Below are 27,138 nucleotides of genomic sequence, written 5' to 3'. Positions count from 1 at the left end.
GTTGGGGTTAAAGGTCACCGTTGATGCAATGAGCCCTGAATTGACACTTGCCATACACTGGGAAGGCTGGGGTCATCTGCTGATGTTATCATTTGTTTAAACATTTGCATGCCAAAGGGTTTGTGCAACACAACCCAACACAACACTAAACACTAAAAAGACTAAAAATGATAACTAAGGGTGTACCTTGAGTATTTTCTACATTATTTTTTTGCAATTAAGCTGATTAAAAAATGGTTAAAATGTATTGGACATGGAAAGAAAATACCCACAGCAGTGTTTGTCAAATCTCAGCCTGGCTGATTGTAAGACAGACCGAAATAGCATATCAGATTTACGCAGCTATGTGGTTAAAAGTATTATGTACTGTTTAAAAAAAGACTTTTTTCTTACTTTTAAGAAGAAATATTTAAGAACCTAAAAAAAGTGAGGGTATGGGTCTTTCAACGTACAGGATGCTGAATTATCAAATGGATTATTTTAAGTAATCATTGTATTTTAAAATGCTGGAATATTGTAATTGTTGCCACTATAACAGTCTCATTAAAATAGTGTTTTCATTTGTTTACCATGGCTCCTGTAAAGCAGTACTTGGACATGGTATATTTTTCCTGCAGTTTCTGAAGTTTGCTAACATAGCTATTTAAAAGCTGTATCTCGATAATCAGACACACACATATAAATATATAATCTCTATCAGTACTTGTTGCACAGCTGACATAGGTTTTAGGTGTTCAGTTTCCTATTATTATTAGTTATTGATCTATGTAGCTCCACCGTATTATGCAGCTCTGTACAAGAGGATCTTGAGGTTTACTTACCTGCCCCTTACGGAATCTGGCCCTTTGGTCCCTGTTGGAAGACCAGTCTTCCTGCTCAATGGGCCAGTTGCACGGAAGACCTTCTAGCCAGCATAACCTCCATAGTGCACTGTACTTAATGTTTTTAAGAGTATGTGAATAGTCACTGGTGTTCATTGGTTGTATAACAACGCTAACAGTCGTTACCAACCTTAATGTGTTCTGCATACATTAATAAGTCTACATCAGAGATTAGTAAAGCTGTTGGCGAACTGCACATACTACGATGCCCATCTAGCCACTAGGTTGAATTGGGAACTTTGTAGTTAACAGCTGTGGGGGAGTAAGTAATATGATCATCAACTATTCTGAACATTCCTTATGCATTTATAGTCGAGGCTTAAGTACAAGGTGTTAGGTTTATCTTGCTAATGATCATGCAGGAAGTCATTATATATCACTTATCAGTACAGTATATACTGACTACAATTCATGCCCCTGCACTACCAATTGGACACACAGAAACACACTCTAGCTACTCAGTGCTAATCTTTCTTTTAATCTATTTATGTCATAGTTGTTTCCCGGTGGAACTTTGAAATCTAGGGTTGACCTTTCATTTACTGAGCATTAAATCATTTTGATAATGTTCTCATAAGTGACCAAAAGGTAGCTTTTACTCATTTTATTGGGTTAGAAAGTAGGAGTTCATATTTTTAGACACCCTGTTGCAGAGGAATCCGGTGTCACTTTGCTGAGTATATTTCTTATCAACATGATAGAAATATTCAGATGTTTGAAAGAAAATACTTTTTTAATAAGGGAAAAAAATATAATGTTGCATTAGATTTAACGCTAGACCTGTTTTTCGAATGCTGTCAAAGGAGAATGGTGTATATGTTCCAATTATATTATTTTCCCCTTATTAGCTGGATTTATCTTTCTTTACAGATGTCTGATTTAGGTTCCCTGCTTGTTCACTAGTGTTGAATAAATGCCGAAGGTTCATAAACCTTTAGTTGGGCTGCAAGGGAAATGTCCTTCAGCTGATGCCCTTGCCAGGTTGTTCTTATCCCAACAAGTAACCAGATTTTCAACCTGACATGATCCTGCTCAAAAGAAGCACTCCATATTTCTTTATTAAAAATGCTAAATTGTTGGTGTGCTAGCCACTTACTTCTTGAAGATGCAGAAACATCTTCTACATTTCAGATTTTATTTGATCTATATATTTTTTGCAACTTGGGTGGAAAGTGGACAGGATGATGAAGCCCCCACTCCTTCCTTAACCTCCTAACTTGAGACTTTGGTGAAAATCAGACGTAAATAACCTAAATACGACGGTTGGAGTAATTTATTTTGCATATACATTTGCATGTTAGTCCAATCACTCTACAGTAAAATAACTATAAACAACTCAGAAAGATTTATAGATACCACACTTTTTTTATTAGTTCTAGCTGCGCCAGAGTTGTGTGTGCAAGAAAAAATAAATTCAGTCCTATATTATACTGTTAAGAGAGAATTTTATTGTTACTGATACAGTAAAGAGTATACATTGTAAATAAATGAGCTTGGCTTGCACCCAAAAAAGCTGCATATCTGAAGAGCAATATACTCTGACCTGTAATGTATACAGTAATTTAACTCATCGTATACCATTACTCAGTATAGAATATGATATGATTGGGGGTGTTTGTCAAAGCATAAGGTTAACAATAATATGTAATTACATTTAATAATATAGTGCATTTGTTAAGAGAAATATATACTAGTATTCTAGTATTCCTTAAAGAGAACTGGGTTACCACTCATTTCTATTTTTTTTTTTCTTCTACATTTCCTAATATGTATTTAGCATTTTATTGAAAAAGAGAGAAATACCGTATTGGCTCGAATATAGGCCGCACTTTTTTCCCCCACTTTAAGTTTTTAAAGTGGGGGTGCGGCCTATATTCGGGGTCTAGCGCCCGACGCCCGGGACATGCAGTCCCGGGCGCCGGGCAGGCAGCGGGGTTAAGATACAGATCCCCCGCAGCGGTGCAGGGGACCTGCATCCTTCTCCCCGATACGCTCAGACAGCCTCCCCTGCCAGCACTTCCCACGGGGGGGGGTGCCGGCACGGGAGGTTATCTAAGCGTTTTACCTCTGCCCACCCCCGACTTACCGGAGCAGACTCCCGGGTGTCTTGCGGGGCCGGCGGGAGACATTTACGCAATACGCAAATGCAACTTCCGGTAACGGTACCGGAAGTTGCATACGCGTATTGCGTAGATGTCCCTCGCCGGCCCTGAAGACACCCGGGAGTCTGCTCCGGTAAGTCGAGGAGGGGGGGCAGAGGAGGACAGCGGCAGCGGATCGCGGGGAGGGAGGACAGCAGCAGCGGATCGCGGGGAGGGAGGACAGCGGATCGCGGGGAGGGAGGGCAGCGGATCGCGGGGAGGGAGGGCAGCGGATCGCGGGGAGGGAGGGCAGCGGATCTCGGGGAGGGAGGGCAGCGGATCTCGGGGAGGGAGCGCAGCGGATCGCGGGGAGGGAGCGCAGCGGATCGCGGGGAGGGAGGACAGCGGCAGCGTATCTCGGGGAGGGAGGACAGTGGTAGCATATCGCGGGGAGGGAGGACAGTGGCAGCGTATCTCGGGGGGGAGGACAGTGGTAGCATATCTCGGGGAGGGAGGACAGTGGCAGCATGTTTTTTTTGGTGCTTTTTTAAAGAAAAAAAACTTTTTCTTTAAAAAAGCACCAAACTTTTAGGGTGCGGCCTATATACGGGGGCGGCCTATATCCGAGCCAATACGGTATATAAAAAAAATCCCGTCTGAGTTATGCCAATGAAATATCCTTAAATAAAGACATTTTGGAATTCTATAAATCACAGTGATATAAGACACATCATATAGGGCGGTGGAAGTTCTCCTTTTCATTTGAAGGCAAAAAAACCATATCTCCGTCTGCCTGCAAAGCAGAACATTATTCTATTAGTTTTATTTTACCTTGTCAGTTTGCAGTTTTTGTGACTATTTTATTCCCTAATGATGAATGTATGCTTTGTTTAACACTGGTGATTTGGAATCACAAATTCCACTATATTAAAGAATAATTGCTTCTAATAAATCCAGAGCCTCTTAAAAAAATTCAAGAAGTGACATTCATGATCTTTAGTGCGTAAAAGCAGTATCTGGTTTCAAAGTCCACATTGCTACATCATTTTCATTTATCACTAATAAAAATAAAAGAGCAGGGGCTGGATTGTATTACTCAAGTTCAATACATCATTGGGTTTTATCTTTGAATACTCTCTTGCACTACAGTAGATCATACTGAGATACTCAGTGATATACTTTCTTGTAGGTAAAGGTCCAGACATTCGATTAAAGGTGCAAGTCCACAATTCACTGAAGTATTAGCATACACAGGCATTTAAGTAAATATCAATTTATCATGGATAAGCGACCCAGAGAAAATGTGCTTTTGGATTTAAGATTTTTTTTACCTGTTTTGGACAATATTGGATGTAATTATTACTGTCTGTTGGCCTTCTTCTGGATCAGAGGTTGTGGGTGCTTGGAAGTAGAGCCCTGCGTGGGACTGCTTTTTGAAGCCCGCTCCCGCTGTTTTGAATCCCGCTCCCGCCCGCTCCCGCAATGTGGGTGTTCCGCTCCCGCCACATTTGTGGCCAATCACACCCGCCTCCTTACCTGATTTCCCGCGCAGTCCCGCAAGGCTGCCCTCGAGTTGTTCCCTCACAGCGTCTCTTCTCTTGCTCCGCCCAGGAACAAGGCGGGGTCACAGGACGTGACGTCACATCATGTGACGCCGCCTTGTTCATGGGCGGAGCAAGATAGGAGACACTGTAATGGAGCGAGAAGGCATCCTTGCGGGACTGCGCGGGATTACCGGGACCCGCAGGTACAGTGCCTGACCGCCCGCTCCCGCCCGCAGCCCCAGAAAAACCGCCCGCCTCCCAATGCAGTCCTCTACTTGGAAGGATTGAACAAGTTTTTCACCTTGAGTAACTACTGTATGTAATGTATTATTAACTATATGTATTAACCATGTTAATTAACCGAGTTAATTGCAGGGCCATGTCCCAAGTCCTCTCCAGTATTGGGGCAGAGTTCACTTTTATCTGGCCTGCAGTGACTTACCTGGTTAGCTGATTTGCCTGCTGAGCAACTAGGAAAAAAATAGCCAAAATATTGGGACCTTTCCTTGGACTAATCTGCCTAAAACAAGCTAAAATGTCTTGATTTATTATGAAAAATAATATAAAAAAAATTAAAGATCCTTGTGAAATACTTACTGAGCTCAACATATGCTTAATTGTTATAAACTCACCAAACCCCAAGTTACGCAGCTGGTATATTCTGCTGAGGCTGCATTTTGTGCTGCTGCGAGTTATAGCAGGACTTATACATTGTTGGAATAATTAATAATAATGTAAAAATATGCAGTGGAATCTTTGGCATTTGTATAGCCAATGAGTTTTACTATGAGTTTGTCTGATTGCCTATAATCCTGTTTTACCTTAGTGAAAACCTAAGGTTACTGAGGTTGTATGTAAATTAAGAATAATATTTTAACATTATATCACTATTTCTCGCTAAGGGGAACTAAGTTCCTCAATGTTTTTAGCATAAGTTAATTGTGTGGTAATTTAAGAATGCTTTTGCCATCTTTTACCCATAAAGTGGGCTTGTAATACAAAGATACTTATATATCTATTGGACATGCAATATTTAGGATCTGCTATAAGGAAAGTTTTTCCACTGAAAAGCAGCATTTATTTGTCTATCTTATTATCTATCTACATAGGAATGAGTGATTTATATTACTTGTTTAGTGCAAGAATGTGGCCAATCAAAGCACACTAACATGACTGCAAAACTTTAAAACCCTATGCTAGACTTTGAGATACTAAATCTTAATAGTTTTAAGAGGCATTGGTAGAGGTATGGCCACTAAGTTCAATATGAAATCATCTAAAAAGTTGGGTTTGGAATTTTTGCCATTGAAAAAGTGATATTTTTATGTCTGTCACGCAGAGGAGACTTTTGTACGAGGTAGGACAGTGTGCCCTCCAATGGGTTCCTCCTTGGGTTGAGCCTTTTGGGTTTGAGCGGCTTTGGTGATCCCTTAAGATCGGGCGCCAACCCCAACTGTGCACACACACAGGTAGATCAAACAGGTTTTCAGCCGGAAGTCTGTAACCAGGGAAGCAGTGTAACAAGCCGGGTCAGGGAGCTGGAGTTTAAGGTAGTTAGGGTCAAGCCATTTTCCAGGCTTGTGTTACAGAGTGGAAAAAATAACTACGTTTCCTGCAGTTAGCATTAGATGATGTTTTTGAACAGTATCGACTCATATTCATCTCTGAATATCATAAAGCAACTGATGCATGAAGATGGGTTTAGGATATCACTACCAGCTACTGCAGCTGAGCAAAATGTATTGTAATAACTACATTATATGGCCTGGTATTTAAAGGTAAGAAACATTAAACATATGATTCAGGACCCTGACAAACTTAGTTAAAAAAATAGCGAAAGTAATAATATACTTGCTTAGGAATATAAATATAGCCGGTCAATTTGACATTTTTGGTCTATATTGAGCTGTAAATGTCAACAGTGTATCATTGTGAAACAAGTGGCTACACGCAGTTGGAGGTCTAGCCCCAGGAAAGAGAAAGAAAAAAAGAAAACACCTTTGGAATGTGAAGGTAATAAATTACATTTTTAAATTACATTTTTTGAAATAATATGCAACAATGGAAACAGTTACAAATGTACTTCAAATTCACCATCGCAGATGTTACTAAATGCCTCAACAGTGGAAGGATTAATGTCACAGCTAGTGGGAGCTTGGGTCTCTACAATAAATGATATAATTAGTTTGTACTTGTGTTGTATGTTATGGTGCTCCTAGTCTCCCTGTAATGGTGATAGGGTCTAAATATCTCATAATGTCATCATATATGGTTTGATTGGTCCTTTACATTATGGAGACTCAGGTCTGAGCTGACCTGGAATTCATCTCTGGATATTCCATACAGGTGTTGAATGGCTAACACAGCCCAACTTGGAGTATAACAGGTTTCTGAAATATTCCCTGAGTTGAGGGAGAACCTAAATATCAGTGCCATATTTACATTGGGTGCCAACCTAGGCCTGACCCAGCTTCCTCGAACTTCCTCTCTATGGCTGTCATCCTTGCTGTAAAGTTCTGGGATATGATGTCATATCCTGACACTATGTGAATTAAAGGCATATTATAAAGCAGTCTATGTCCCAGCTTGAATTAGGGAGATCAGAGATCTACCATGTAAATGGCCCATTAAGCAGTGGCCCGCCAGGGGGCCTGATCGCCCAAGAGGGCAATCTGCCATCTGATTTTGTGGTGTGGGGACTGCCACCCCTCTGGACCTGCCTTCCTTGCCCTACTCGGCATAGGCCAGAATGACTTTGCCAAACATACTATCTGACAGGAGTTAGTTTCCCTAAGTTTCATTAAAATCTATACTTAATAATTAATATATATATATACAGTATATATAGCTGTGCTCATCAACTAAGGATTGTGGAAATTCTTAAGTGTCAATGGTTATACCTGAGAATTGCTTTTTAGCAAATCCTAAAATTCTTCCTGGTATCAGAGAGGGTGCATTCATGTTAGAAACCACATTGTATGGAGAGCATGAAGTTCATTTAAGAGTCAGTGAGGCAAGCAACATGCGTTATTTTAATCTGTTGGTCAACCTTCTAGCTTTGAGTGACCAAAAAGTTATAGCGTTTATTCCTTTATTTATGCATTCAAAACCACATGTGGATTTTTCTTTCTTTCTGTCATGCGATAGCACAGCTGGCATGATCTCAGTCTTAAAGAGACAGTGCTGAGTGCAGAATTAACAGAGGTCTTATCATAAATTGGCTGTACTGATCCTTTAACCCTTTTTGCTATAGTTAGATTACGTTAACAACTATGTCAACACTTTACTCTAAGATGTTTACTAATGATAAATAATTTTCATAAAAGACTTATCTGCATCGTTTGTATATTTAGTGGCACATAAAGTAAATGTATATTGGACACAAAGCCAATGTAGATGCTAGTCCAATTGCACATATAAGAAGAGGCTACATTCTGTAATGTTGGTAGAAGAGAGGCAGTTTTGGGGAGGGGGTCATCTATTCACTCACTGACCCCTGCTTGTTTTGATTGAGGTACATTGAGTATGTGAATACATTAGGTAAGCAGGTCCCTGTCCGATGATAGACCTTTCATTCGGTTATTGCTCAAGTAAGTTCTGTGGGATTCTGGAAATTGCTTGTGACATGATTGATCTTATAACATTCTCGCTGCATACTTTTTAACATTAATAAGGAAACTTTAACTGTTGTGCTAGGTATTAATGGTAATTAGCAGGGTTGTTTAGCAGCTGAAACTGCTACCAGGGGCGTAAAAATAATGGTCACAACTGCAAATAGGCCCACCGCGCTAAGGGGCCCGGTGACCCCTGGGACCACCCCTTTGAAAGCCACTAGCAGGGCCGGACTGGGACTGAAAAGCAGCCCTGGAAAAATTTGGAGACCAGCCCCATATAGTTTATCTCACGGTGAAGCTCTTATACCCACACGCACCCCTTATACATACCCGCGTCACACTATGTGCCATTCTTTTTATCTCATTATTTGTATTAAAATGCCAGAAAGCAAAAGTGTTAAAAGGCCCTAATAAATGAAATACATTACACATAATGGGATCAAAACATTTACTACTGCGAACATTTTTAGATGAAAGAGTTCCATTTTATTCAGTGGAACAAAACACTGATCACATTATTCTTCACGATATTCTGGTAAGAAACTTTTATTTCTTTATTAATTCATGTAGACTATTTTTTTCCATATTTAATAAAAGCTATGATTGAGACATGTTTGGTTTTTATTTCCTTTCATTTGACAACCTACCCCCGAGTTATGCACCTCTGTACCCAGGCTTGCCACTCTGCCCCCTGATATGCCTTCTAACCCCCCATATGTCACTCTGCCCCCTGATATGCCTTCTAACCCCCTATATGCCAATCTGCCTCCAGAAATTCCTTATACCCCCTATATGCCACTCTGTCCCATGATATGCCTTCTAACCCCCTATATGCCACTCTGCCATATAGGGGATTAAAAGGCATATCCTGGAGGCAGAGTGGCATGAAGGGGATTAAAAGGCATATCATGGGGCACTCTGCCTCCAGAAAAGCCTTATGCCCCCCTATATGCCACTCTGCCTCCCTGATATGCTTTATACCCTACTATATGCCACTCTGCCCCATAATATGCCTTTTAATCCCCTATATGCCACTCTGCCTCCAGAAATGCCTTTTACTCCCTATGTCACTCTGCCTCCAGAAATCCCTTATACCCCCCATATGCCACTCTGCCTCCCTGATATGCCCCAACCCTCCTATATGCCCCTCTGCCCCGTGATATGCCTTTTAACCCCCTTTTTGCCACTCCACCTCCAGATATGCCTTTTGACCCACTATATGTCACTCTGCATCCAGAAATGCCTTATACCCCTATATGCCACTCTGTCCCATGATATGCCTTCTAACCCCCTATATGCCACTCTGCCATATAGGGGATTAAAAGGCATATCATGGGACAGAGTGGCATATAGTGGGTATAAGGCATTCCTGGATGCAGAGTGGCATGAAGGGGGTTAAAAGGCATATCATGGGGCACTTTTTAACAAATACAAAAAACATTATACAGTACAAAAAATACATTATTTTACTCACCTTCTACTTCTCTTGACTTCCTGGTAGCTGCACACTGTTCTCCTCTATGCTGACAGGATGCCACTGACCTGACATCCGGTGCTGCAGCAGTGCGAGGGGGCGGAGCTTCCACCTCACCCGGCTCCCATCACTATGCAGCCATCAGACTGCCGAGAATGTAATCTAAACGGCCGATGCGTGCTGATGCCGCCGGCCGGAGCTACTTTAACACTTTTTTTTTTTATTTATATGGTAAGCTGGATCAGCTCGCCATATAAAGTAAAAAAAAAGTATTAAAGCAGAGGCGGCCGGCGGCATCAGCACGCATCGGCCGTTCAGATTACATTCCCAGCAATCTGATGGCCGCATAGTGATGGGAGCAGCGTGAGGGGTGAAAGGTCTTTCACCCCTCACACTGCTCCCATCACTAGGCGGCCATCGCACACGGCTGCTGGGTGCTGATGCCGGCCGGCCGCATCAGCACCCAGCGGCTGCTTTGATTAGATTTCGGGCAGCCTGGGGGGCAGCTCAGCGGCTGTCTTCATGGCCGCCCAGCCCACGGACCTTCCGGCCCACCGGGAAATTTCCCGGTATCCCGGTGGGCCAGTCCGGCCCTGGCCACTAGCTGTGAGTAATAGCTTCAGTAGCACAGAGAGTTTAGAGATCATCTGTTACAGGAAGTGACATCGAGGGAGAGAGACAGACAAGCTGTTTAGAGGCTATGATGGCACAGAAAAGTAATTTGGGAGCTAAGATGGCACAGGGAAGCTCTTTGAGGACAAAGATGGCTCAGACAAGCCTTTTTGGAGGCCAAAATAGCGCAGAGAAGCTGCATTGTGACAAAGTTGACAGCAACAAGATGTTTAGGGATCAAAGTTGGCACTCATTAACCGGTGGTTAGAGAATTTGGGGCTCCCGGGGCAATTTTTGCACCGGGGTACTGTGGTTTCTAATTACACCCCTGTCTATTTCCTAGTGCTGAAGGAAAACAATACAAAATAAAATTGAATTAATGCACATTTTATGACTATGCTTGTTCTTCAAGTAAAATATACCAAGTATTTAAAAACATAATGCTTTATTTACATACAATGTCTGTACTATTGCCCTGAAAGGATTCTCTTACTGTAAAATAAGCATTATTTGGGATTAAAAGAAAATGTCTACACTGCATAGCTTTAGCTGTGATGAGTGGAAGATATGCTTGACTATTTGCTTGTCTTATCTATTTATGCCAATCAGGCAATAAAATCCCTTTTAAATTTCTATTAAAAATGGTAAGATATAGATGGCTTTCAATGAGATCAAGATACACTATCCAAATGAATGCAATCCTTGTTGCAAAGGAATACAAATAACAGTGTCAACGATACTCAGGAGGACAGAAGGTGATGGCATTTGTAACAATAGGTTTTGAGTAAGCCGAGGAGGAAACAGATAGCCAAAGCCATTCAGAAAGAAGGATGAGCGACTGAAGGAATGCGGATCAAATACTCAAGTAAAGGACTATCCTTATTTATAAAGAAAAAAGGACAGATTTGTTGTACTGGAAACAAACGTAAAACCGATAAGGTAGATCCTGCCAATTTCACATTATGGCCAAACAGTCTGTATGTTTTTGTCACAGTGCAACGTGGCAGAATTTAGGATCTGTTTACTGGTTTATTGTTGGTATATATTTGATTTGGACTTTACAATGATGGAAAATCCAATTAGGCTACATAGGTATCAAGCATTGTGTGAAAACTTGTGTGAGTACACTAAACATGGAAAAGGAGAATCATGGATGGAGAATCATGGATAAACATGGAAAAGGAGACTCATGGATAGCAAAACTCTTGTCACAGTAGGGTAAACCACTTATTAAGGGGTTGCTAATAAATCTTGTAATATAAATGGAATAAGTACAAAAAATAAGGGGAATTGAGAAGTCTTAGCTAAAATTGATCAATTAATTCTTGAAAAAAAGGCACAAAATACATTCAGGCCCTTGGAAGTCCTATGTAGGCTTTGAACATTAAACTGGATTCTTCTTTGGTACACAGGGCTACACAGGGCTACACATAGTTATTTGAACTTTATGGACTTTTATGGCTTTTTTAAGCTTGGATGACATCACATCGTTTTACGTATGCTCTTTTTTCCCTGATTGCTGAAAAGGAAATACAAGTGTCAGATGTTTGAGTTAATGTTTGTCTATTAATATTTATTGTTTATTAATGCATTTCCTGAAACACTAGACATTACAGAAGAAACCGTTCATTTTATAAACAAGAAAAAAACTGTGTTGGCAGTCAGAAGTGAATGCAGCGTGAACTGGATGCATTTTATATAATCCCGCAACACATTCTACCATTATTCAGCCTCGAAAGCACATCACAGGAGACAGGTATCCACGTCTCCTAAAATTCTACTGACGGGAACTTATTGTGCTGTTTGTCAATGAGTTCTTTGACTGCAACTCTTTCCTGGCTACTAAGCACAACCACTGTTATTTTTTTCTGGCTCATAAATTTTGTATGGTGTTGTCCTGAGTTATAGTGAACAATCTAAAAAGCAAGCAACATAAGCACGAGGGAAGCTAGCACAGGGATTATTAGAAGAAAAGTAGATAGGGTGTCACATTACATGATTCTATTAGATCACATTAGATCAGGTCTTAAAATATATAAAATGTTGGCAAATCCAAAGGCGGCTGGAAAAGTGCAGGGGCTGTATGATATAAAGAGAAATCTAAAAACGTATATCATGGAACACATGTGGCGTGTATGCTACATGATGTACACAAAAAAAAAATAAAGCGTGAGAGTGCAGAATTCTTCCTTGAAGCTTTTTGAGATAAAATAAGAGAATGTCCCTTTAATTTAGAAGAGCACGATTCTGGAATAAAAAGGAAGTAGATGAGTAGGCAGCAAACCGCTGTTGATGCATGGAATAAATGTGTTCTGAGGTAGGCACAGAGCAGTTCGGAGCAGGAAAGTCAGCTACCAAGTTGCTTTTTGAAATAATAATACCGTATTTGCTCGATTATAAGACGAGGTTTTTTCAGAGCAAATGCTCTGAAAAATACCCCTCGTCTTCTAATCGGGGTCGTCTTCTAATCAGACCTCAAATAGAGGTCTGATTAGGAGACTAAGATCCAGATCCCCCGCACCGCTGCAGGGGACCTGGATCCTCCTGTCCCCCCCCCCCATTTAACACCCCCCCCCAAACTTACCGGTGCTTCCTGCTGCATTGCCGGGGCAGCGGGTTGACGTCTACGCGATCCGCGTAGACAACGTCCGCTGCAGCCGGAAGGAGGTGTGGCTAGCAGCGGGGGTTGTCTGCGTCCGTCGCGGATACCTTCCCCGACTGTGCGGGGAACTCTAATCTCTGACAGCCGGGGAAGTTATGCGCGACGGACGCAGACAAACCCCCGCTGCCAACTCCACCTCCTATACAGCAGGAAATTGGAAGCACCGGTAAGTGTGTGTGTAGTGTGTAAGTGTGTAGTGTGTGTTAAATGGGGGCATAGGGCATTTCTGGAATGCCTTATACCCCTATATGCCACTCTGGCACTTAGGGGGTTAAAAGGCATATTATGGGGCAGAGTGGCATATAGGGAGGTATAAGGCATTTCAGGAGGCAGAGTGGCATTAAGAGGGCATTTAATAGTGCACCCTGCCTCCTGAAATGCCTTATACCTCCCTATATGCCACTCTGCCCCATAATATGCCTTTTAACCCCCTAAATGCCAGAGTGGCATATAGGGGTATAAGGCATTTCTGGAGGCAGAGTGCTCTATACAATGCCTTTTAACTCCCTTAATGCCACTCTGCCTCCTGGAATGCCTTATACCTCCCTATATGCCACTCTGCCCCATAATATGCATTTTAACCCCCTAAATGCCAGAATGGGATATAGGGGTATAAGGCATTTCTGGAGGCAGAGTGGCACATAGGGGGTCAAAAGGCATACCATGGGGCACAGTGGCACATAGAGGGTTAAAAGGCATATCATGGGCCACAGTGCCATATTGGAGTGGCAAGCCTGGGGGCAGATGTGCGCAACTGGGGGACAGATTGGAAAATACAAGGAAATAAAAACAAAAACAAAAATATTTTTCTCAATCATAGCTTTTATTAAAAAAATAGTTTACATGAATTAACATTTACTGGTAAAACTTTTTTCCTTTAGGGTCGTCTTATATTCAGGCTTTTTCTTTTTTTCCTAAGTTAATATTCAGATTTTGGGGGGTCGTCTTATATTCAGGGTCGTCTTATAATCGAGCAAATACGGTAATAATAGTAATAATAATAATTTAATCATATATTTTAGGTTTCCAATTTAGTTAATTTATAATTATAACATTTTTCCAGCCTAGATTGTTTTCTGCTATGGAGATTGCTGTGCTGCTGAAGTAATGAAAGGACAGGTTAGAATGGACAGTTGTTAATCATTATGTTAATGTTTTAGTTCTGCATCTGTTGTAAGCTTGTGTGTGCTAAAATGATTATAGTAAAAAATAAACAAAACAAGGGTAAACAGGATACGGCAATGGCGGCAGATGATCACTGAAGCTGAGGGTGCTGTATTATTCACATATGTATGAAAAATGTAAGACTTATTGCTCAGTTGTTTCTTAAAGTGTAAAGTCATTGCAACTCAATGAAGAGCATATGAAGGCTAAGTTTATGATGTGTGGGTGAGGTTATGGTCACAGAATGTGAAAAAAACAGAGCACTGGTTAGTAAATGCAAGGTTGGAAAAGTGGCTGACTTTGTGGGTGCTGGAAATAATCCATTGGGTGGAGGCTTAAAGAGGATGTGAGAGGGAGGAGGCAATGTCGGTGGACATATTTCATCACCGTTGTAGCTTAAGTCCCTCAAGAGAAGAATGGGTGAGTCAGAAGACGGAAAAATATAACCAGGATCCCAAAGAAATAATGTAATAACACAAAGTAAGAGAGTTGCTATGGGAAAAATATATTCTGCCATATATTCTAGGTGCAAATCCACACCTGTCTCTTAACATGTCCCTCACGTGCGTAACGTCCTCAGCTGACCTTTTGAGAATTCTCTTTTTTTTACATTATATTTACTATATCTATCATAAAGAAATCTATGAGCATTATAACTTATATATCTCAGCGAGTTCACATAACTGCATACCTCATGGCATAGTGATATTAAGAGCTTGCAGTAGGATTGACTACTTGTAAGATTGATAAGTATGTTGCCTTACATAAATTATCATTTTCCTCAGTGTGAAGTGGGAGGCTTTTTTCCTCTGGTTGGTGTTTTTGAAGAGTACAAAAATACTAGCTATAGAAGACTATATAGCTATTAGGGCTCTACAAACCCCAGACACCAGGTTGCCATGGCCACTTGAATTGGCTTCCTGGCACCTAGTGTCTTACCTGCTGGACACTATAAAGAGCTGATTTTTAGGTCTAGCTGATGTCTCTATACAGATCCAAAAGCATTAGTAGTCGCATTAGTAGTAGCACAGCTCATGGTTTCTAGATTTTGTCATAAGCTCCTACATGAGATTGTCATTCGTTGAGTACACAGCAGTGTGGATTAGTCTAGATGGAAATAGAATAAAAATGGAGGTGGGTGATCTTTCAAGGAAGTAAAAGAATATAGATTAGTTTTGTGCTCCTGAAAACTTTGCAAACATAGAGGTAGGTCACTCAATGTTTTAACGCAATGAGGTTAACAACTGTAGCAAAACATGCTAAAACTGATGGAGCCACCATAGGAGCCACCATAGGAGCCACCATAGGACCCCACTTTTAGCTCTTGCCACCAGAGCTGCTCTTTCTTCATAACCCTTGGTAACTTGATAAAAGCAAACAAAAAATAAGGACATCATTTAAGGCAACAATGCTCCAATGCAATCAATTTAAAGGTAAGTCTAGAATTACATCTCTGTTGAAAATGAAACAATTGTTGGTGTAGAGTTGCTAGATGGGTATCTGAAATTTGCAATAAATATCTCAGAAGCCTTTAAGATTACAGCTTCTGACTTGGCATTGTAATGGGGTTGTTGCTTTTTATTGTTTTATTACAAAGTCAAACTGTGCATAGCCTAGCAATTCCCACCATTGATTAAACTCACAGCCGACAGCTGCCGCTGTTAACACATACATTGCTGGGTAAAAATTATCTGTGCAAGTCATAGTATCATACAAAAGGGTAGACTCCTTATTAAGTTCAATAAAATGTAAAAGGTAACAAGGTAATGTATAGTACAAAATAATTTCCAGCAGGGGTGGTGCTAAAAATGGATGAAGATTTAAAAAAAATTTTTTGTGATTTTTAGTGCACAATATATTGTAATCTAGATATATATAAAAGGGAAATTTGTGGATATATGTGTCTGTTTGAAATGTTTAGCATACCTCCCCACATGCTACAAACTTGAAATTTGGCATTTGGGTAGGTTCCATAGTGTAGACAATGTAAAAAGTATAAAAATAGATTTTTTTTTTAAAAGTTTGGGGGGGGATGACCATGAAATATGTGGCGTCAACCCGCAAACCGTCTGCAATTCTTACCCCTGCCATATGGCTCTTCTTGCCGCAGTTCCACCAGCTGATAACAGCATCTTCCATAGTTGTGGAAGATCATGGGAGTTATAGTTACAGGAGTTATAGCAACAGAAAAGCTACAGTACCTTTTTTGCCTTTCCAATTTCCAGAGTTGTCTAGAGACATGGCTATGTGACTTTATGACCTATTGATAGCTGTGTTGTGTATGCCGTTGCGTTAGACATTTACAAGAACAGTGATATATTTCATTTACACAATTTAATTTCTAAACACATTCCCGCTGCTTCTATAAAAAAAAAAAATGACCTTTAGGGCTGAGGAGCACTTCGATACACGCATAACCACCAAAATTCTTGATATTGGAAAGAGGGGCGTCAGGGGATGAAAAAGGGGCAGCAGCTACCGGGTCCTAAAAAGGGTTACCTGTATTAAGAATCCTGCATTGTGCCCCCTGACTTTGTCTAGTCCATACCAAGACATATTAAAAAAGCTCTAATTAAAATTCTTATGGTTCTAAAAAACATTATTAGCTCAAGCATCGCTATTTAGTGAACTCCGAGTGCGTCTGTTAGGCTTGTGGCTGCAGTATATAGACACAAGGACAGAAAATAATATCCTTCCCTTCGTGTAAAATAGTTTGTAAAAAAAATGTGTAAATGTCAGCTCCATCGGAGTTGTATCAGATAGTGCTGAATTATATTCTTACAATGGGCAATTGATTGCAGCATGCTTAGAAATATGTTGCTGCTCAAGTTACTTCCGCTGTGAACAGATGTATGACTGTGTAAAATCCACATGTGAACGGAGCCCTTCCAAAAACGTAGATGTGTCAACATTTAACTGTTCAAATTCCCCCAAATGATCTTCTTCCTTCTGTTCTCTCCTCTTCAAGTAGCACATCATCGTTGGGCCAAATGGTATTATTATAATTGCTGTGCTTATTATTTTATAGTATATATTTATTATTAGAAAAGAGAAAAAAATAATGTTGAGTCATAAATATTGAGCAAATCATTACCGTTTCATACATGACCCGGAATCTGTTATAAATGCTTAGAGTTATTTTGGAAAAGGTTCAAATTCTTCTCATTCTTTGAGGCAAATAACAATTTTCCTTGGTTTGACAATAAAAAAAGCAAAACACAGAACTCAACTTATATTTCTATGACTATTTTGACCGTTGCCAAAGCACCCACTGTATTTAATAGTTCATCTTCTTCAGGAGGTGAATTTCATATCTTTACTGTTCTTACTGTAAAGTATGTTTTTTTTAAGTTTCAGGATTGCTGTAGGGAACAAACCCACTCCATAAAATGAATTCTTAGTGAAATCAATTCATTATAAAATATACAAAACTGTTGTTTTCTTTGGGAAAAAGGCTGAGGTGGCTCTTCAACCCAATATAAAAACACTCAGGGACCCTTGCCCTACATGATGCTACTGTATTCTGCAGTGTCTCGAAGAGTCAGAATTAGAATGATTTAAAGAATATGACATCATTGCCTCAAGCAATATTAGATGATGTCATATGGGATGGCATGTTCCATTTTGACCCAGTGACAAAGCAGCTCTGTGTCCTTTATGTGAAGCTGGCATGGTTTGAAAGAAAAATGATCAAACTAAAACTGACCAAAAATCTGAAGATCAGAAAAATCTGAAGAAAACGGATATAAACATAAAAAACTGGGCATTAGCCCTTACTGATCCTTTAATGTGATTTTACTGAACAATCCAAAGAAAACAATCTGAATGTTAGCTGCCTTGGTCTGTTTGAATTGGCAGTACAGACAGTTCTATCAAATTGTACCATCCAGAAACCACCGATAATAATCATGTATTGTCATGCAGTAGCAACACCATCTATTCTGAAACATGGCGGCCGTATGTGAAGGGATAAACATATACTCCCTGCATCGCTTGACAAATATGCCCTTCAATGTATTCAGCATTCATTGATTGACCGTTCTAAACATAAAAGTCATTTTACTGGTATGTGGTGATACTTTGTTTATTGGAGCAAAGCTATATGAGAGAAGTCAAATATTCTTCTGTCCCATTTTTCATCTTATTTTAAGGGAAAGTGCTTAAGGTCCAAATAACCGGAGTATGTAGGAACAGATCCGTGAGGGATGATGTTTCATACACCTAAATCATATCTACAACTGGTAGTTAAAACTACTTTGGAGTCCTCCTACATCCAATTGTATAATGGAAGACTCTCTTCTTTGGAAGATACTTTTGTAACATGAAAACCCCTTTTACGTCATATAGGGTTTCTTAATACTCTTATTACATGGCTGACCACCTTGAGGTTTAACCCACCCATAGAGTCTGGCCCACCAACACAGGAAACTAAATGTTTGCTTTTCACCACAAGACATATTTATTAATGGGAATGTTATAATATCTTTCTAAAAAGCTTAGTAAGTATATCATCAAATCAATTGATGACATGGGATTTCTAAAGCAGTCTGTCCCCTTATCCAACCTCATATAAACCCAGTGAAATACCCAAGGGGATATTATTATGTGACCAAATACATTTTTCACATATGCCAGTTACCACAACTAGATTTGCATTTGATATAAAATTATGTGATCTCGAAAGGGTTTTTAACAAAATAGTTGTTTTAGATAGCATATTTTATTATTGCATAGTTGAGTCTTTTTTATATGTTCTTGAGTTATGTATACTGTATGTAACTGCTTCAATAATGAGTTCCTCTAGTGCTGAAAAGGGTTCAATGTCGATTGTAGAGTGGGTTATGTGAAACACATATTTCATTGGGTTGGGACAGGAACATGGTTACGGAATGAGCAATTATATCGCTGTGGAGAATGGATAGAACATGACCACATATCGACCGAGAATGGGTTGAATATAGATGAATCTGGAAGGAGAATTGATGTGAGTCTTTAATAACTGTGCAGTCCCCAGAAGTGAATTTTTGGTTCTCCTGACAAATTCATCAGTCGGAAAAACTCATTTTTATCATGTGTGTGACCTCGAAAAGTAGGCAGCACTGAAAGGATATTACACATTTAGTTGGTCAGACCAAGCTAATAGATATAGTGTAGGAGACCCTGCTTAATATAATTAAAGTGAGAAAATATATTGCTAAAACAGATTATTCCCAAATGGCAGTATTCCAAATAAGTAAATATTAATAACAAAAATGGTCAATTTACCCTTTGTTTAAACGTCATTTGCAGCATGTTTAAGGAAAAGGACTAGTATGTATATTTGATTTTCCCTATGTTAACTTGCAATCTGTCTGTCTGGCTTGTTCCTAGAAATGTACTTTTTTTGTTCACTCTAACGTGCAATTGAACAGTTTAACAAACAGACAAAGTGACAATTTCCAGACTATTTGTTCCTCGGTCAACCAGCTGTGTACATTCTTCTTGGTCTTGCTCATGTCTCAAACGATTTATTTTCCGTAAGAGCGCTCATTATTACCTTGTCAAGCAAGCCATGGCGTAACCTAGATTTCCATAATGAAATGTCTTATAAATGTATTATTTCTTTTTTTATGTCATTTATTTCAGCAGTTGGAGAAACGTTACACTTTTTGATGTAGCAAAATGTTTTCATTAAAAATGCTATTATGTTTTACTTTCTCGACAATCTAGTGGGGAAATGTATTTGTGGTCCAAAGCGTAGTGACATAACACATGGTCAAATATGCCATTATTATGTGTAAGTCACATTGTGTGTGTGCCGTGGGGCTGTTCTCATGCAAACTAATAGGCGTAAATATCTAATATACATTATTTTAATGTTTCTAGGAAGGCAGCTGAGGAAAATTCTCCATGAATGTACGTCACAATGATGATGACCGACCAAATCCCACTGGAGCTGCCACCCTTGCTGAATGGGGAGGTGGCAATGATGCCACATATAGTGAACGGAGATGGTTCGCAGCAGGTGCGTTGAGATGGGGAAAGAGGATGGATGGTTTGAAATAGTGTTACACCAGAATTATAATTGATAATGTAAACATACAGAAAACAAAAAGGAGGTTGAGGTTGCAAAGTATGTAGATTACAAAGAACAGGCGGTTTGCACTTGCTCTAATTTGTCCTGTTGGCCTATTTGTGTTCTAAATTAGAACAATGAAAACTATAGCAAAATGGAGTCCAATTATTACAGAGTTATTACAGTTACAGGAGAAAGATGGGATTGAATGCTGTACTTTGTGGTATACAGAAAAGCTGGAAGTACAAAGAATCACGTTGTAAATAGTGCAGGAATGCTATAATTTCATCCACATATTTGGTCTGGCCCTAGTTTATTTTGGCCTGTAAAATAAACCTTGAACATTATGCCTCACTATGTTCTTTTTCTGCTCTTTTTCTTCATATATGTTTAGGCGTTTCTTTGTTCATGTCTGAAAAATGTTACCGACCACAATATTAAATCATTTTTTGGTCGTTTGATCCCATTAATAATTCAAAGGTATTCATTTAACGCTGCAGTTTCCAGTTCCAAGAACTGAGTATGAATTATATGGCGAATTATATTTTTTAAGTCGTCAAAACAAGATGCTTCAAACGGCAACTATGCCTGATCTTATTGATCAGTAGGTTATATAGATTGTATATATAGCTACTTATAACTGTGAACCCTAATACAAGGATATACTGGTTGCATGTTTCTATATATATTTTTTTTAAAGTTAACTTGATTTATCTCTAGTCCAAGGGGAAAAATCCAAATTTCTAGACACCTTATGTATTCGCCCCTTTTTGCCGTTAGTTAACACCAAGCAGCTCCAGTGCTGTCTCAACAAGCGTTCTGGTGGGATCTAACAAGATCCCCAATTGTGCATGCACAGAAAGTGTTCCCATTTACTTAATTGGGACCACTTTCATGCAACTGCAAATACCTCATGTAATGGGAAAGATTAGGTCCACCATGATGTCCTCGGTCACCAAACACTCTGAACGGCTATGTATTAGGTAGCAACGCTGTTCTTCTTATTTCCCGGAATATTAAAGTGAATATTAAAGTGACCAATAGATTAACACCTATTTTCAGTGGAAGAGTTGGTGGATGCCTTATGGCCCCCCAGCTTTTCCTTATGGTTACAGTGGTTCATCCCATCCTTGGTCCCCCACCAAGTACAAGAATATCCAGCCCTCCTGCAGGCCTTTTGGCCAGGGAGAGGAAGACAAGGCATATCTGGTCAGAAGATTCACGGAGGCTCTAGCTTCTGCTGCGGCCCTTAACTAAGCACACAGAGCACCCTCATAGAGAAGCACGGCACCTCAGGCATCAGAAAAAAAAATAGATTGAAACCTAGGCAGGTGGGACACGGGAAGCTGGGGAGACACCAAGGGCTCTCTGGAAAAATGAAACAGTTACAGGGATTGTGGCATAAATATAACCAGCTACACAAATATACAGTGAGCTTTAACAACCCAAACAAAATAGAGAAACAATGATCAAATGGATATAACTTAAATAATCACATATTAACAGGACTGTGTGATAACTTGGCCTTTGTTGAATAGTCCACTATTAGAAATAAACTATGGGGTAATCAGTAAGCATACTTTATCTTTCCACCATCATTACATTTTACATATAATCATATCTATCTATCTATCTATCTGTCTGTCTGTCTGTCTGTCTGTCTGTCTGTCTATCTATCTATCTATCTATCTATCTATCCGATCGTTGTCTGTTTCAGCATGGGTGATTTTCAGCTGAAAGCATTGATTAGCTATAATGAGAAGACACAACGTTTTGTTGTTGCCTGCATTAACTGGCTTGTGGGTGTTATTAGGAAAAGCTGTTGCGTGTTTTGCCATATAGTGCATGCAGAATACTTGCCAAGTGTGGTGATCATTAAAACATTTCCTCTCTATCTTTCTGTGCATTTGGGGATGAGGGGTGGGGACTGAGCATTCTTTTTTCGTTAAATAATTTAATTGCTAGGCGTTATGCACTAAGGGTGCTGTTTCACTTACTTTGCGGAATTTAACACTTTTGTTATTAAATTCAGGATTAGAAGCTTAATTCCTAGTACTTGTGAATGCCCTAACCCTTCCCACAAATAATTATTTCATTATGTAAAAATTTACGTCACCTGACACAAAAGCAGACACTGATAAGCCATTGCCATAGAAACGGAAAATGTTTCTTAAGATTTTCTGTTGATTTATGTAATAAATCTTCAGAGGAAAAAAAATTCCATGGTGGATGTCCCTGAGACCCCCACTACAGAAGAATGCATATTATGGTACTTTAATATACATTTGTCCAAAATAAAAATTAAGCACTTACTTGACCTAGAAGCTGCAGTCCTGCTGCAGAAGCTTCCACCTCCTCCAAGGCCTGACATTTCTTGTCACTGATTGGCTGCTTGGTGCAGCCATTCAGTGACTGTAAAGTGCTCCCATTGAAATAAATGGGAGGGCTTTCCATGCATGTGCAGGCGCTACTCTGCCTGCAATGTTCCTGAAGCCAGAACTGGAGCTGACTGGAGGTGAGTATGTTATATGCAGGGAAATATTTAAAGGGACCACACAGCTGTGATCTGATGTGATAAACGAATTATTCTACTCTATGTTTGTCCTTTGCCAATACTAGATCATTGAGGATAAACCCATTGGAAAATGTTGATCGTTTCTTGGCACACAAACAATTCTATTTGTATAGCGCGCCCCTGGAGACAATATATTTTTTTCCTGCTCTGACATCACCTTGCGGTACTATATGGAAATCAGTCAATGCTCGGAAGTTGCTGAAAAGCATGTCTCGCATTATCTAAATGGTCCTGGATTAACTGCGCAGGATTCCACTTGCTCTATATTTAAGATCACAGTGGCTTTTTAGTTACAGTGACAAGTGTGATGCAAAATGCAAAGTGTCTGCCAGCGGCTGACTCATCCTACCGTAGTCTGCCATGTTACACAAGGACAAGTTTTTTTTCTCCACCTTGACTCATAAAAGCAAATGTCAGAAGTCCACATTTCATAGGCTACGTTACCTCTGTAGAATAAAAAATAATTAGTTGCATCCTTACATATCCATCATTGTCTAGGTACATATTGATCTAATGATTTATATATGAATGTATCCTTCTTTTCTTTGTATTTAGGTGATAGATGAAACAGGATACATTAGAGCTGTGTTGCCTTATTCCATTTATTTGCCTTGAAAGGTGTTTTTCTTCTCCATGTGAACCAGTTTAAGAAGATAGGGTTGATATTTGCAGCTGTTTAAAAAGCAGACATTGTTTTTAGAGCAGACTATAAGAAATAGTGAGCAAAGAAGGTTGATAAGAAGCACATGATGTAAAAGCAATAAGATCAGAAGGAACCAGGAGGTCGCTCATTAAAATATGATGGAACACAGCTAAGTACTAAGCTACGCAGCTAGCTGCTCTTTAAATGATAAATTAGCAGCCGTCTTAATGCCTTTTTTAGAACATTACGCTGCACAGTCGATCATTATTTTTATATTCATGTAAGACTCTCTTGATTATAATAAATCAGGCTATGGTATTAACACTTTATAATAATTTGACTCCGTGTACTTCATTAATCCATTTAATTTTTTACTCTCTGACCCTATCTATTATATTGGGCAAGTAGTATTGAGAATAAAATATGGCTTTGTATTTAGAGAATAAAATATAAGATCATTATCTTTGTATCATCTGTTAGTAACACTAATCAAAACGGTGCTATGGGTTGATTGGGCACCGTCAACAGCACCGTACTTAAATTGGGAATGATACTTTAATTGCTACTTTGATAATGTTACATATTTAGCTTGTTGTGGGCAAACAACTGTCAAAGCCCTCCAAAGATCTGCACACTTTGCAGAGTTGAGTGCCGACTCCTATTGTTCTCATTGTGCGCTGATCTAAGATTTAAACATCTGTATTGTTGATATGCAGAAACATTAAGTCAACTGTTGACTGGGTACTTGCATAGTAAAGAGGAGAATTGTAATGTCTTGATTTGTCCTATAGAATATACAGTATAGTGTATGTGAAGCTTGAGGTGGGTGTATACATCTTGGGCTATCCATTCAACTTCTTCAAGTGTAGCTACAAGCTTATGTCTAAGAGTACAGCTTTGATCCCAGCCCCAGTGAGCTTCAACATCAAATAACTTGGATGGTCCTGTATAATCCATAGTTAAAGCAGTAAGATTTCTTGGAAGTCACTTCACTGATTGAACAATGCATTATGCAGGGCCAACTTGGGATAGCCCTTATAATGCACTGCTTCCCTTTATACCATAAAGTGACGTTTAATTTAGTCCTGACATCTCATTATAATTACAACATATATTCTAACACCAATTCTTATATTTACTTCTATGTTTATTACTGTTCACTCCACAAAACGGCATCACAATTGTTTAGTAAGGATACTAAGGGTATTACGCCCAGATTTTGCCATTAGTACTTTTCTGGTTTAAGGGAATTAAGCTAGTTTTTGTCCATGTATTACATAATTTGTATGATTCACCACAAGGAACGAGCCTTTTAAAGGTCTGTGTTAGATCAATATCAATATCACTAATCTCTTGTAAGATTGATGGGAACACTTTGAATGGTGAACATTTAGGATTTACCTAGGTACTGACTTGCTGCATTAAGTGAGATTTGTAAAACTATGACATCATCCATGACACCTACATCCTTTCTCCAATAGAAATACCAGATGTTATCTTGTTCTGAAATACTTTCTTCTTTATTCTCACAGGTCATACTAGTTCAGGTTAACCCAGGAGAAACCTTCACAATAAGAGCAGAAGATGGGACTCTGCAGTGCATCCCAGGTAAAATAAATACTATATTTTTGCACAAGGATCACGGTTCTCGGTGCACAAGGATCTCGGTGTGTAAGGCCTTTTAGCCTTACACACGCACTTAGGTCTTGCGAGTTGTGGTGCAACACCAGCTGCCATGAAACAGGCTGTTCCACTGTTTCATAGATATCTATCCCACGATGCTTGGTATGACAAGAAAATCTATTATGTAGTGAGTTCATAAGGACTTAACATGGTTTTGAACAATTTTACATACATTTCATAAAATAACTGTTTTATATATATATATATATATATATATATATATATATATATGAGAGAGAAGAGAGAACACTTTGTGTATATCATGCTCAATAAACTGGTAAATTATATGGATGGCATCCTTTAACGGTGGCAAAGAAAACAAAAACCATATGCACATAGGCTATATTTTTTTGTTTCCTGGGAAAGGGATTAAGTAGCCTCATGTTTTATGAACCGAGAAGCTCAGCTTTCTTAAACAGTCCTCTTAGTACCATAAGCCGGCTGGCGGTCAGGGCGACTGGCAAAAGTCTATTAAATTATATTAGCGAGAAACTGATTACCTATTTCAGCATGAAGCAAGTATACGGCACTGTATTATCTAAGCCTAAGGAGCAATAAGCAAGAGAGCTATCTGGCTGTACAATCCAGAGGCTCATTTTCATGATTTAGTGAAGAGGCTTCATGAAATCAGGTTATCTGCCTGTATCGATGTACATGATATAGATCGTCTTTTCCCTAGAGAAAATCTGGAATCTATTACCAAATAGATAAATGATCCCCGAATCACTTCTTTTATGCCAAATCTTTGGTGAAAGTATAACAGAAAATATAACTAAAAGGAAATGTTATGATAGGGAGAAACATTTAGATAATATACTATGCTGATGATATAGAAATGAAAAACTCCAAATTTGATGGCTGTGTGAGTTTACTTTTCCCACAGCGCTGTTTGCTCTGCCATAGACTGCAGTGCTTGGGAATCCACGCTTGCAACAAAAGTGTGACAGAGCACACAACATTGTGGGTGCGTAAATGTAGACACACGGCTAGAAGAGGGGAGCGACAGGTAATTTTTACTTTTTAACCCGACATGTGCTAGTAATTAGGCAAATGGACCATCCGATCTGCATGCGGTGGATGGCAAGTCCGCTTTAATGTTTTCTTTCTTGTCTTTTTTCTATTGGTATAATAGTTTACAGATTGTGCGCGGATTCGGGGTAATAGGACCTCAACACAGGTCAATCTTGCATCTTGTTGTGTCTTAGGTAACGAATCCTTTGGAACGGTTCAGTCATCTGTCCCTGGTTTAGCAGATACAGCATATCGGTTTTCACCAATGCAGTAAATGAATATGTAGGGTTAATTATGGAAATTAGGTCAAGATGTATGGATTCTGTTAGGTAATAAACCCAGTTATAGGGATTAGAGGCAGCGGTAGCATATTGCACATCTTACTTGGCAACCCTAAAGACTTTTGATCTGAAGTATGATATAGTCCACTGTTATATGTTTCCTAACACAAACTGAAGTCTGATGGGGTTAACCCTTCATACAGTGAGGCGAAACCATAACTGAAGTGGCAATTGTGAATCCATTTTTTTTTCATTGGGACCCACATCGTTTACAGAAGCTTTCTCTCCATGAGTAGGATGCCACCAATCTTGAACCAAGCCACCCGAACACCAAGCCACCAGAAAAAGCATGCACAAATGTTTGGCACACTTACTTGAGATTGTTCCTTAAAAACTATCTTTATTGCAGTTTGTTAGAATTAAATAAAAATGTATCCACTGAATACATGATAAAAGTATTTAGTGTAAATATCATCAGTATGCCCGTCAAATACGGAGGTCTGCTTTTCTTTTGGTGGCAAATGACAGCATTCATCCCTTTTTTCACTAACCAGCACTAGAGATCTGCTATTTTTATCATACTTGACCCGTCTACATTTATTTGTGTCGCTCCTTATCTTCTGTTTCCAGAGCTGCCCAGTCTGGGTTTCTCTGGACACCATCTTGCTTTGTTCCAAAAACACGTGCCAAGTAATTGTTTGCCGCTCAGCCTCTTTAAACCAGTGTGTCAACTCTTGCCTCCAAGTGACACACAAGCTTCTTGACATAACACGCATGCTTTTTTTTACCTTTGTGAGACGTGATACCTGGAAGGTACGTATTCTGATTTTCACAGGTCTTGCGATTCTTACCACACCT

The 27,138-nt window shown here is 39.4% G+C and overlaps 1 protein-coding gene across 1 annotated transcript in view; it reads left to right on the top strand.

Annotated features, from left to right (window-relative positions):
• The window catches only part of FNDC3B (fibronectin type III domain containing 3B), a 148,678-nt gene that overhangs the window by 17,714 nt on the left and 103,826 nt on the right, over positions 1–27,138 (top strand). The window contains exons 2-3 of the mRNA XM_053460580.1: positions 19,898–20,036; positions 24,838–24,913. Coding sequence (XP_053316555.1) covers positions 19,926–20,036; positions 24,838–24,913 — 187 coding nt within the window. The 5' untranslated portion in view covers positions 19,898–19,925. The remainder of the gene's footprint in view (positions 1–19,897; positions 20,037–24,837; positions 24,914–27,138) is intronic.

The sequence above is a fragment of the Spea bombifrons genome, chromosome 3 (genome assembly GCF_027358695.1).
Source record: "Spea bombifrons isolate aSpeBom1 chromosome 3, aSpeBom1.2.pri, whole genome shotgun sequence".
NCBI lineage: Eukaryota > Metazoa > Chordata > Amphibia > Anura > Pelobatidae > Spea > Spea bombifrons.
Note: the sequence above shows the minus strand (reverse complement) of the source record. Positions and strands in the feature narration are given on the sequence as shown.